Genomic DNA, 11,767 nt, shown 5'->3' on the forward strand with positions numbered 1-11,767 from the left:
ATTTAGTATTTTAATAATAATAATAAAAAAAGACAATACAAAATCCAAACATTCCTTTTTACAAGTTCAGATACATTTTTTCCCCAAGTGCAAAATACTCTATGAACTGCATCATTTACTGCTTATTGTTGATTGTGTAGGAGATGCTTACTATATTGGCAGCAGTAGAAGGCAGATATAAATACAACATTTTGAGATTTTTTTCTTCTGCATTAAAAAAAAGTCTCCCATGTAGAAATGATTATTCTCTGAAACTTCAGTTTAACTCACATAGAAGAATAAAGTTTTCAGTTTGTCCAAACTGCTAAAATGTGTTGTGTAGATAAGCTAATAACAGAACTAGGGGTTCTATTCTCCCTAATCATATATTTTCTTAAAGAGTTCCTAGTCCAAATAACAGCCCAAGGACAGGGTGTGCTATCTTTGAGACAGGTCAGATTTAAAGATATCCTTGTGTTGTTTGCTTCCACTTTTTTCTCTTACTGTGCTTTAGAAAGAAGCCAAGCAGGTTAACATTATTTTCTGCTTATGATCTGTTATGCTTTGTCTTCTTTCCCCTAGTTTGAGCCTGTTACATTGAGGTTAAGCAGCAAATACCAAAGTTTGAATACTCTGTTTTCTGACATTTTGAGATATGACCTACCAATCCACTACAAAGTCCCCTCAAACATACATAGGGAGAACACTTCTCAGATACAAAAAATTTCTTTAGAGCCAGAGACCAGGGCTGTATAACTGAACTTGCAGCAACAAGTCTGAGCCTCCATTACCTCAAACTAAACCAATCCTGGCTGGAGTTACTCAGAGCAGTCACAGCTCAATGTCTGCCTCTGGGAGTTTATAGGTCTGGGGCAGGACAGCTCAAGTCTGGGCTCTGGTCAGTTTTTTCCTGACTGAGAGTTTCCTTCCCATTCCTTCAGATTTAGGGAATGGACCTGGCCTAGTAATATAGAAAGAGGGAGGAAGAGAAGTAAAAAGGAATTGCCATGTTGCTGAATATTTAAGTGCCTTTCTGATGTGTACCACTTGGCGCTCAGAGTCCTTGCAGAAATGGCTTCCCATCCCCAGACTCAGATCAGGGCAGGTTTTATACTAAGATAAATGAGGCCTCACGGTCCTATAGCCCTGTAAACACACCTTCGGGCAGAGGCCTTGGGACTGGTTCATGAAGGGTTCCCATTCACACCATCTTCCTTCCCTATACTGGTAAAAACCCTTTTTTCTGTCTGACCTATAAAGGCCTAGAGAGTCCCTGAGTGTTGACTCATTCAGTCCACTCACCCCCTGGTTTGATGCCCCAGGACTGGCCTCCTCCATAGGTTGAGCAGCAGCTTTGCCTGGATTGCTAACCCCAACTTGCAGGACAACCTAAACTAAGCGTGATGGACATTAGCAGATCTTTACCTGCTCACCAAGCTCTGTTTTGACATTAGTTAAGAAGCCTAGTGGTCTATACATACTTTCCATACTGTGGAAATCATTTGCAGTTTCCAGAAACCATGAAATAAATTATTGGAGGAAGTATGTTTATGTGTATATGTATGGGGTGACAAGAAAGGAGGAGAGCAAGAAGCCAGACCCTGAGGCATAAAATTGAGAAGTACTCTCTTTAGCTAAGAGAGATGCAATGGCAGGGAGAGAATCAGAAAGTTACCCTAGCTTCTGGTGGAGAATTAGGATGGTCAGAGTTGCTTAAAGCAGTTTTCATGGCATTTCCTGGGAAGTGTTGATACTTCTATTAAATGGCCATTTTCTTGCATGCAAGCAGCCATTTTTTTGTCTTTATAGCAGAGCCCTCAGAGACTCAGAGAGACAAAAGAAGCCAGATACTCTGCTTCCAAGGGTCATGGTGTTGGCTAATGGAGTTCAGGGGAACTAGCTTTGACCTTGGCTACCTACTCCCTAAGGCCTACTGATTAGGGAGTGAGGGGATGGTGCAAGCCCCTTTGTTTAGTGTCTTTGTTTAGAGTCTCCTGGGGGAGCAAAAGCCTAGGACAGTCACTTAGAAATGAACCCTAGAAGTTAATCGGCAGCTTTTGATTGAATAGAACTATAGCTTTCTATAGTTTTGGGGAAACTAAAAGGAGCAAATGGAAAATAAGTTTATAGGCAGCAGTGGAATGAGGTGTAGGATGTGAGCTTGGGCATGGACTTGGATTCTTCCTTTTGAAAAACAGTAGTGGAGGAATTAGTCTTGAGTCTGTTCCCAGAGGGAATGGCAGACCACCAAGGTCAGGCAAACAACTTCATGCCTAGATAACTTGTCCTATTCTTGGTACCCATAGCCTTGTCTCTGGCCTCAGGGCCCTGAGTCACCCCATCCCCTGGGGGTTTGTCCTGATCCTCTTTCATGTGCACACCTGGGGGAAAACAGGATGAAGGCAGGGAAAAGACGGAGGCTTTCCCTCCTTGAGGGTGGAGAATCACTGACCAGTTCATTGGCCTCTACAACCATGAGGTCCATGCTGAATCCATGGGGGGACACAGGGATGGCAGGATTGATTTAGCAAACACAGGTCCCTCTTCTTGCTCCATCATGTCCCCAGAATTACTCCTACACATCAGGTGCCTCTGAGCTACAGTTCTGGGTTCCCCCAGCTGAGCGCTCCAGCAGTCTGGATGGCCACTGGTGGGAGAGCAGAGACAGATCAGATGCTCCAGCACTCAAGGTTCATGAGATTCAAAACCTTTTTTCTTCCACTTCAAACATACACTCTTCTCTCTTGGGCAGCTATAAATAGGGTTGTTCTAATAGAAGAAAAAGAAACAAAAACAAAAAACAAAACCAGAAAACAAAACTCCTCCCTCTAGACAACATAGGAAGACTCAAAATGATTGCACTTATTAGATGTGGACAGGGTGGACAGAAGGCTCGCCAAGTGTGCACACATTCCTCTTGTTGCCCACAGCTTGGGGCCAGAGGTAGGTGGCTCTTGGCTGGCTGCTGAGCAGGATCCTCTTTGGTGGAGCCCACAAGCCATCTGGGGCTACAAGGGAAAGACAACTTTGGGGCAAGGCCCAGGCTGGCTTCTGGTCAGCAGCCATGTTTCTCTAAGGACAACACTTAGCAAGGAGAGTAGGGCTCCCCCAGGGAGCACTCAGGTAGGGGTGAGAAGATGGCTGGGCCAGGAAGACAAGAAAGAAAAGGGGTTAGTGTTTGAGGCTGGCTTCCAATTTTGTAGTCTAGTCCTTCAGATGATACATTTTCTCTTTTTCTTTCTTTCTTTCTCTTTCTTTCTTTCTTTCTTTCTTTCTTTCTTTCTTTCTTCTTTCTTCTTTTTCTCTTTCTTTCTTTCTCTTTCTTTTTTTCTTCCTTTTTTTTTTTTTTTTTTTTTTTTTTTTTTTTTTTTTTTTGGTGATGCTTTAAAACCTGGTTTCTGTCCTGCAGAGCTAAGTCTTCCCTCTTGGGGAGTGACAGCGGCACATTCAACATGGTAATGCCTGCTGTTTTTCCTCATTCAGCTAGTATCCACTAGCCCAGTGGTATGGGCCTTTTGTGAGCCCTCCTGGATTGGACCCCAAGCAGGCATGTGGGGGAAGAAAGAGGAGCTGTGTAGACAAGAAAGCCAGCTAGCTGTGTGGGCAGTCCAGGGCTCAAACCACGTGCCCCAGAGGACCAGTGCTGGCATTAAGCCTGAAGGTCAAGGATTCTTTGGCAGAACCCTGGGTTGTTTGAATCACCCTGGGGGGCACAGCCAGGGGACATTTTGGCTCATGACTAGCAAGGCACGACCCTATAATGGCAGAAGCCCTTCTTCCCCCTCCCCATCCCCCACTAGACCCACTTCCTTTGTGGGCCTCTAGCACCCTTCCAAACTGATGGGGCCAGGGACGTGAGCTGGTAAAATGGGCAGTGTGGCTGGGAAGGGGAAGGAGATGCTGTTCTTTCACCCCTCAGGGGGAATAGAGCCAGCACTTAATGGCTTTTCCAGGGAGTATGTAAGGAAAAGGGACCATAGTAAAGAGAGAGAGGGAGAAAGAAAGAGGCAGAGAGAGGCAGGAAAGGAAGCTAGAGAGACAGAAAGGGAGAGTGCTTGGTCTATAATGATATTTTTTTTCCTCCAAAAGAAAGAGAGGAGAGAATTCCTCATCTCAGGATGGGGGCTGCCGGCTCTGAGGGCTAAGGAGTCTGGGGGCTTTAAAACCTGGGTCTTGGGCCCCAGGAGCACTATTTGTAGGGCCTCAGGAAGCTGGAAACTTTGGAGCGGAGGAGCTTGATGAAGGATTTTGGCAACATCTCCTTGTGCTTCTCTGTATACTTGAAGTAGTTCTGGGGGTGGGCCAACACCTCGAAGAAGGCCTTGATAAGCTTCTTGTCCTGCAGAGGATAGCAGGTAGACATGTCAGCCTCAGCATTGGGAGTGGGAAAGAGGAACACCAAGCCTCAACTTAGAAGCAGCCCCTCTTGATGGTGAATAGGCATACCCAGAGGTGAACTCTGGATTTCCAACCCTACCACCTGTTCGTCCTTGAGAATCTTACAGCTCAGTCATTTGCAGCTCCATCCACCCTTCTGATGCTCAGGCCCCAGGCCTTGGAGTCATCCTTGACTCCTCTCTCTTACCCACAACCACAACCAATCCTGTTGATTCTACCTTCAAAACATATCTGGGGTCTGACCACTTCTCACAGCTTCCACAGCTACTACCCTGTCCAGGCCACCATCATCTCTCACTTGGACTACTTGCAGTAACCTCCTAACTGGTCTCCCTGCTTCTACCTACCCTTGTGCCTCTAATAGACTGTTCTCCCCTAAAGCAGCCCAAGTGACGTTTTTTTGGTTTTTAATTGGATCATGTCCTTTTTCTATTCAAAACACTTCTCTGGTTCCTTTTTTTTCACCCGGTAAAGTCCAGTCCCTTCCATGGCCCATGGACTGAACGTGATCCATATTCTGCTCTCTGTTCTCCAGCCCCCCTGGACTTTCTTATTCTGCTGAGCTCCCCTGGCCTCCTGTGGGTTCTCAGACATGCCACACTGCTCCCATGCTCCTTGGCTTGAAATGCTCTTTTCCTGATCTTCTAATGCGTAGCTCTTTACCTGATCCAGGTCTCTTCTCAGAGGCCTTTTCTGACCATTCTGTCTGAAACAGCAACGTGGTGTGTGGAGAGCCTATGAGGTGCCAGGCACTGTGCACTGAGACTCAGATCTTCTGGCTTCTAGGCTAGTATTCTCCCTTTGGCATCAGCAGGTTTTTAAAAGAAGAGGCAGGGCTTCCGGCCTCTCATCTCCACTTTAATCAAAACAGCTCCACTACTATATGCATCAGAGTTCTACAGCACATCTGAATTAAGGGTTCAGATGCTCTAAAACATGTTCAAAAAGCAGTGCTGAAATTATTTCCTTTGTAGTCTGCAAGTTCTGGATTTTTGTCATCGTGTCTCTCATTCTGATGGCCTTATAAAAATGATTTTAGTAACCATAAAGATAAAACTTTTTCTTGCATGGATAATTTGTGAAGGATAATACTGTGGCTAGGACTGTAGTTTGCTAAGTAAAGTTTTCTCAAACTGGGATCCACAAACCCAGGAGTCTAGTTTATTCTTCAATGCTGGTAACATTTATTTTTCTTTAAAACAGGTCATGCTGCACTAGATCTGCTCTTTTTCTGTGGGAACTGAAGAGGGAGGCAGGGAGGGGAGGGACTTAATACAGAAGGATCTTCTTGTACCTCCCTTGCCCCATATTATGTGTGCTCCATATTTCTCCTACTGTGCAAGCAGTAGGAGGCATTTCATCTCCTCATCTGCCTCCCCCCACAGTGTAAGGTAGCGTGAGTGACTCTGCAGTCAGATGGACTCAGACACACCGGGCAAGTTCTGCAACTCTCTGTGCCTCAGTTGTCTTAGGTGCAAAGTGGGAATGATGAAAGTACCTAGTTCATAGAGCTACCGTGCATACCAAATGAGACTATTCATGTAAGCTTTCAGCCTACTGCCTGCATACTGTTACACGCTCATTAAATGCTGGCTGTTCTTACTGTTATGCATGTTCACTTGCCTTTAAAATCTCCTGGTGGTTTTCAGACGCATAGAGCCGGCCATCTCGAACGATGTCTTCTACTAGCTGTTCATAGTCCTCTGCAAAATCAACCAAGTGGAGCGGTTTAGGGCTGGAAACTCTTCCTGCGCTCCCTGCTCCCCCTGAAGACTCATGAGCCTCCCCTTTCTCACCCACCTCCCTGGCATTCCTGCCCCTGCTCACCATCATAGGTAACATAGGGGATCTGGAAGCCACGAGCACTGTTGGCCTCACTTGTCTTAAAGTTGATCCAGAGCTTCCTGGAGCGGGCCGTGAAGGCAATGGGCCGCTCGTAGGTCTGGCAGGTCTCATAGGTGGTAATGGAGGATGGGGAGGCTGGGAAGGCAAGCAGCAGGTCAGGAGAGCAGCAGGGCAGGCTGCCCAAGCCCTCCTGGAGGAGGGCTGTGGGGGAAGAAGTCATGCTGACAGAACCCACCCCCTCCCAGTGCACACACCTCCCCCACCCTCCAGCATATACATGTCTTCTCCCCCTGCCCTCCACTTGTTCCACAACTCCTCTTTGACATCCAGGCACCCACAGAGTTTAAGAAATTTGACATTTAAATGAATGGAAGAGCAAAAATGCTAGAACAGGAAAGTGACACATGTTTAACCCTATTAGATTTCTAGTCCCAGTGCTGGCTTTAACTCTGCTCTCCATCAAACATAAAACATTCATTGCTGTTTTCCTTTGTTAGCTCTCCTCCCACGGCCTCCCTTCTCACTTCCCCACTTCTTCATGTACTAACCTTCTCTTTCCCTCTCTTTCTCTCTCTCCTTCCCAATCTTATTTGAACTGCCCTCCCCTGGCCCAGCTCTGTAGCCACCCACAGTTCTTTCTCATGACGAGGACGTCCCCACACTCATCCTCAGATGGCAGGAAGATCTCGGGTACCACAATAAGGATCTTGCGCTTGGGTGGGGGGTTGATGTTCCAGACACACTCCACGCCAGCTGGGTAGTTGCCTGGGTAGTTGGGGGACTCGATATAGCCAGTGAACTCACCCAGCTCCCCACCACACTGGCGATCTGTACAGAAAGGTGCAAGAAAGAGAAGTAAAGTCAGTAGGGAAATGGATTAGGGATGTTGAAGCATTTCAAAGTGGAAACCAGACACGTGTAGGCAAGCCACCTTCCTGGTTCATCATCTGTCTCCAAGTTCTGGGTCCATCTTCCTTTCTGCCCTTTTAGTACCTTCTTGTCTCACTTCACCTCTTTGGTCTCCCCATTACCTGTGTCCAGGGAGAGGGTGCCACAGGACCCATCCCAGCTACTGGTCTTGAGATTGAGTGAATTGAGAGAGATGGAAAATGGGACATTCCTGCCAGTCCACTTCCTAGCCTTGCTCCCTGTTGGTTTCCTTATCCCACCCCAACATCTTCCCATGCCCACCATTCCCAGGCCTCTCTACCCCGTTTTCCACAGTCTGGCCTGCCACGTACTCTTGCATTGGGCCACACTGGTGGAGCCATCAAAGTCGGTGCTTGTGTTTCCTGGACAGCGGGTGCAGAAGTTCTGACGGAAGTCGGGCTGATAGGAGCCCATGGCACAGCGGATGCAGCGATGGATGCTGATGTTGTAGTAGTGACCAGGGGAGCACTGGACTACAGGCAAGGGGGAAAGGCAGGAGTTAATTGAGATGGTGGGAAAGTGGGAGTTCTGGGGCATGGGATGAGCAGGACATGTTCATCATGGAGAAGCAGGGGACTGAAGACACCAAAATTCCTTCCAGAGTCCCAGCCTTTCTTAGTCATGCCAGACTGTAAGCCCAAGGGATGAACAAACTTGAACAGAGTAATTGGCTACCATGCCGATCCTTTTCTTTCAGGCACTTGAGCCTAGTGCCAGACCTATAGAAACTCATCTGTAATACTAAGGGAATGTGTTACCAGTTCTCCAAAGCTGATGGGGTAAGTGGGACTGTTATTTATTCCCTAATTCCTGGACTTGAGGCTGGTGGGGGGTCAGGATGTGCCCTCTGAGCAGGACAGTATGGTTGGTCAGGCAGGTGGGCCTTGCTCAGTCTGGGGAAGATGGTAGGGCAGCATAGTTAGGTTTGCTCTGAGGACTTGGAGAGTTTTCTTGGAAGTAGTACAAGCTAGGGAGTCCCCCAGCGAGTAGTCCATTCACCTTTGGTGTCACAGTCCTGGAAGGAGACAGCCCCCTCATGCTTGGTGGTAAGGCCCCCACCACATGGGAAGCACAAGGTCCGTCCTGCTTCAGGTTGGTAGGTGCCGCGTGGACATGGGTGGCAGGGCTTGAACCCATCTACAGAGTATTGGCCAGGCGAGCACTGACCTGCAATGAATCAAGGGCCCAGCTCTGATGGGGATGGTCCTGGTCATCCCCACGGGATCACCCAGTCACAGGGGACAGAGGCACACAAAACAGGATGTTGGCTAAGAGAGTGATCTGGAGCCTGGGCCTGCCCTTGGGAAATCCCATGCCCCGTGGGCGTCCCAGTGCCCACCCGACCCCACTGGCACCTGCACATGTGGTGACGTTGGTGGCTCCAAGAGGCCCGTGGGCATCACTCCCAGGGCAAAGGTCGCAGGAGAGCTGCCCTTCTCTCTCCTGGAAGGTGCCCGCTGGGCATGGCACACACTGCTCCGTCTGGCCGTGGTAATACGTTCCCTGCGGGCAGCTGACTGAGGGAGAGTCGGCCGTGCTAGCCACCCACCCCCCCTATTTCCCGCCACCCAGGCCTGGGATTCCCCTTCCCACTCCCCCAGATTCAAGGAGAATCTCTTGGGAATAGAGAGAATCCTGCTTGGGAAGATCAGGGGCCAAAGCCACACACAGGGGGTTTGATGGTCCCTCTAGACATAACATCCTCTAGATTTCAGCCCAGGACGAGGGATAGGAGGGTGATAGGCCACAGGGTCTTGGCTGCCTCACGGTTTGAAGTACAACCAAGGCTGTAAAGTGTCCTGCTCTGGGTCAGGCCCAAGTTGGGCCCTTCCCACTCCCGCATTCCCCAGCAAGCTCCCTTACCACACTTGGCCCCGGCACGGTGCTGTCCAGGTCTACAGACTTCTACCAGCTCGGTTCGGTCCCCAGCCCCTGGGCCTGGCTTGTGGGCCAGTTCATAATCGAGGCCTGCCAGACGCAGCAGGAAGCGGTCCTGGTTGATGGACTTTCTAAGCATCTTCAGGGACCCTTTCAGTCGTCGTTCCATTCGCTGTCGGAGGCAGTGCAGTCCACAGGCAGCTGGTGGTAGATGATGGTAGGAGTCGGGGAAGGCAGAGAAAGTGGCGGTGAGCTGGAGGGCAGGGGGCAAAGCTAGGAGGGGCATGGTAAAAAAGACTGGTCCCTGAGCTTGGTGGTGGGCCGGGTCTGCCCTTAGTAGAGGCGCTGCCCCTTCCTTTGCTGCTGAGACCTGTGGCTTCCCCACCTCTGACCCCCGGCTCTCCACCCTCCTCCCAGCAGTGCCCCCAGTCCCACCTGTGGTTTCTTCGGCTCTGACCTCTGCCTCCAGTTCCAGGGTGAGCCGAGTGACTTCCTTGCCTGGAGGGGTCCGGGCCCGCCGGCCCTTGCCCTTCCGAGAGGAGTCACACTTGAGGTGGATGAAGGTGACCTGGCAGTCAGAGCAGGGGGCACCCCCTGGGGGAGAGGCCTTGTCAACCCCCAGGGGCAGCCCCTGGGGAGAGAAAGTTCTCACTCCCAGCTCTCACTTTTCCACCCCGACCCAGACAGACCTCACCAGATCTCCACAACTAGCTCAGTTCGCTTTTAATGTAGGATACCAGTTATTTGGTGGTGGGGCGTGGGGGGGTATCCCAGGACTTCCTTGGGTCCTGTGCCTACAGGGATCTCTTCCCCTGCTCTGTCCAGGATGTTCAGGATCCCAGTAGTTTTTTGGAGATCTCGCTAAACAGAGGAGCTGAGGGGTGGGAAGGGTGTGGTGGCCAGACAACCCATTGGAGTGGGGTCCCCAGTCCAGACCTTGCCCCAGGATTCTGCTGGCCTCCTCCATTTTGCCTTTGTTTCGCAGATGCAAACGGCATTTGGCGTCCTTGATCTTGAAAGAGGCCCGCTGTTTAACTGATAGCACTGCAGCCTCTAGAGGGATGGCAAAAGCTCAGCATGGCCTGGGGGCCCTGTGGGGGTGGGAACCACTGTGGAGGGTATCAAGGAACTGGGCAACAAGCCAGGGGCTTGGCTGGAGAAGGGTTATGAAAGCCAGGGGAATCGGATGTTAGGGGCAGAGGGAGCAAGGCAGAAGGTTTGAAGAATAACAGGGCAAGGAAGGGGATCCAGGAAAAAGTAAGGCCAGGAGGATTAATGGAGAGAAATAGGGGTGACTAAGCAAAAGGATAAGGTGGGAACAAGGCCTCCGGGCTGGTGCTCACCATGGCAGTGGTTGGAGTTTGTGCTGTTCCCGATGTGGCCAGCTCGGGCTGGAGTGGCCCTGGGGCTGGGAGTGCCACAGCTCACCGTGAAGCCATTCTCAGACTCTGAGAAAAGGGGGCTGTCACAGCTCTGGCCTGGCCACCCAACACCCGCTGGTTGGAGTAATGCAAGGGAAGTGGAAGGGCTCCCTGCACAGCCAACCTTTCCTCCCTGCCAGCCCTGCAGCAACTGCCTCTATATACCTGGCAAAAACCGGGCCCGGGAGGGGCAGGTCAGGGCACAGGTGTCCTTCTTGCCAGACCGGTTGCAGCTGAGCATGGCTTTTGAGGCACCAGGACTGCTTTGACATTTTACCGGCTCTAGGAAGGGGAGAGAGACCTGAGGAAGAGAGGGTCTTCCTCTTCTGCCCTCCTTCACCTTTTGCTAATTTGGAGGAAGAGAATTAGCTACATGCAGAACGGTTAATTGTAAAGAGACTGATGAAGGGATTCTTTACCAGAAGCTTCATGTCTCTAACTCAAATAGCTACATTCTCCTCCCCTACTACCTCACAGCTTCCTCTGCGCAGGACACCAATTCCCACCCACCCGCAAAAGTGCAGTGCCAGCTCTGGCCAGCAGAGGGTGCTGCCCACCTGTGCAATCTTTGCCATTCCAGTGCAGCCGGCCCTGGCCAGCTGGGCAGGTACACTGGTAGCTGCCAGGAGTGTTGATGCAGCCGAACCGGCAACCTCCCCGGTTGATGCTGCACTCATCCACATCTGGGGGAAGGAGTAGAGAGACACCAACAATGGTGGGGCGCAGTAGGAGCCAGGGAGTGGGGCAGTGAGTGAGGAGGACCCTTGGCTAGAGTTCCAGGCACTCCAAGATGACTATTGTCTTGGGAAAAGCTCAAGCCTAGGACCTTCTTCCCTTATATCTGTCCCATGTCAAAGAACGATGGACTAAGAAGGGACCCAGCTGACAAGCTTTTTAAAGCCTTCCACTCCTGCCTACCACTGGGGCTATAAAAAGGAGGTTGAGGATGGGAGTCAAAGAGGCAGAGATGGGATGGGGGATAGATACTGGGGAGGCAGGATGCTGTTCTCTGTTCTCGTCTCCTAGTGTCTCAGTTTCTCCCAAGTCATCATGAGGGACACAAACATGGCATGTGCACCGGGGGATTGCCCATAGCCACAAGCCAACTCAGGAACTTATTCAACTGAAGGGTTTGGAGGTGAGAGGGGCCAGGTGGCAGATCGTCTAAATTTGCTAGCTTACCCCCACAGTGGGTGACACCATACAACAGGTAGCCATGATGGCAGAGGCACTGGAAACTTCCTGGTGTGTTGACACATATGTGGTCACAGGTTCGATCAAAAGAACACTCGTCGATATCTGGAAGAACAGGGATG

General features: G+C 50.3%; 1 protein-coding gene across 3 annotated transcripts in view; it reads right to left on the reverse strand.

Annotated features, from left to right (window-relative positions):
• The window catches only part of SCUBE3 (signal peptide, CUB domain and EGF like domain containing 3), a 37,368-nt gene continuing 25,601 nt past the window's right edge, over positions 1-11,767 (reverse strand). For 2 of the 3 annotated variants that reach the window (XM_041760388.1, XM_041760379.1), the window contains 14 exons: positions 11,634-11,750; positions 11,009-11,134; positions 10,617-10,733; positions 10,374-10,478; positions 9,967-10,083; positions 9,466-9,624; positions 9,016-9,231; positions 8,508-8,669; positions 8,152-8,319; positions 7,464-7,625; positions 6,853-7,050; positions 6,205-6,357; positions 6,001-6,080; positions 1-4,318 (listed from right to left, as the gene is read on the reverse strand). In XM_041760388.1, coding sequence (XP_041616322.1) covers positions 4,169-4,318; positions 6,001-6,080; positions 6,205-6,357; positions 6,853-7,050; positions 7,464-7,625; positions 8,152-8,319; positions 8,508-8,669; positions 9,016-9,231; positions 9,466-9,624; positions 9,967-10,083; positions 10,374-10,478; positions 10,617-10,733; positions 11,009-11,134; positions 11,634-11,750 — 2,030 coding nt within the window. In that variant the 3' untranslated portion in view covers positions 1-4,168. The remainder of the gene's footprint in view (positions 4,319-6,000; positions 6,081-6,204; positions 6,358-6,852; positions 7,051-7,463; positions 7,626-8,151; positions 8,320-8,507; positions 8,670-9,015; positions 9,232-9,465; positions 9,625-9,966; positions 10,084-10,373; positions 10,479-10,616; positions 10,734-11,008; positions 11,135-11,633; positions 11,751-11,767) is intronic. The other variant, XM_041760396.1, reaches the window with a different exon arrangement.

The sequence above is a fragment of the Vulpes lagopus genome, chromosome 1 (assembly GCF_018345385.1).
Source record: "Vulpes lagopus strain Blue_001 chromosome 1, ASM1834538v1, whole genome shotgun sequence".
In the NCBI taxonomy this organism is placed as follows: Eukaryota; Metazoa; Chordata; class Mammalia; order Carnivora; family Canidae; genus Vulpes; species Vulpes lagopus.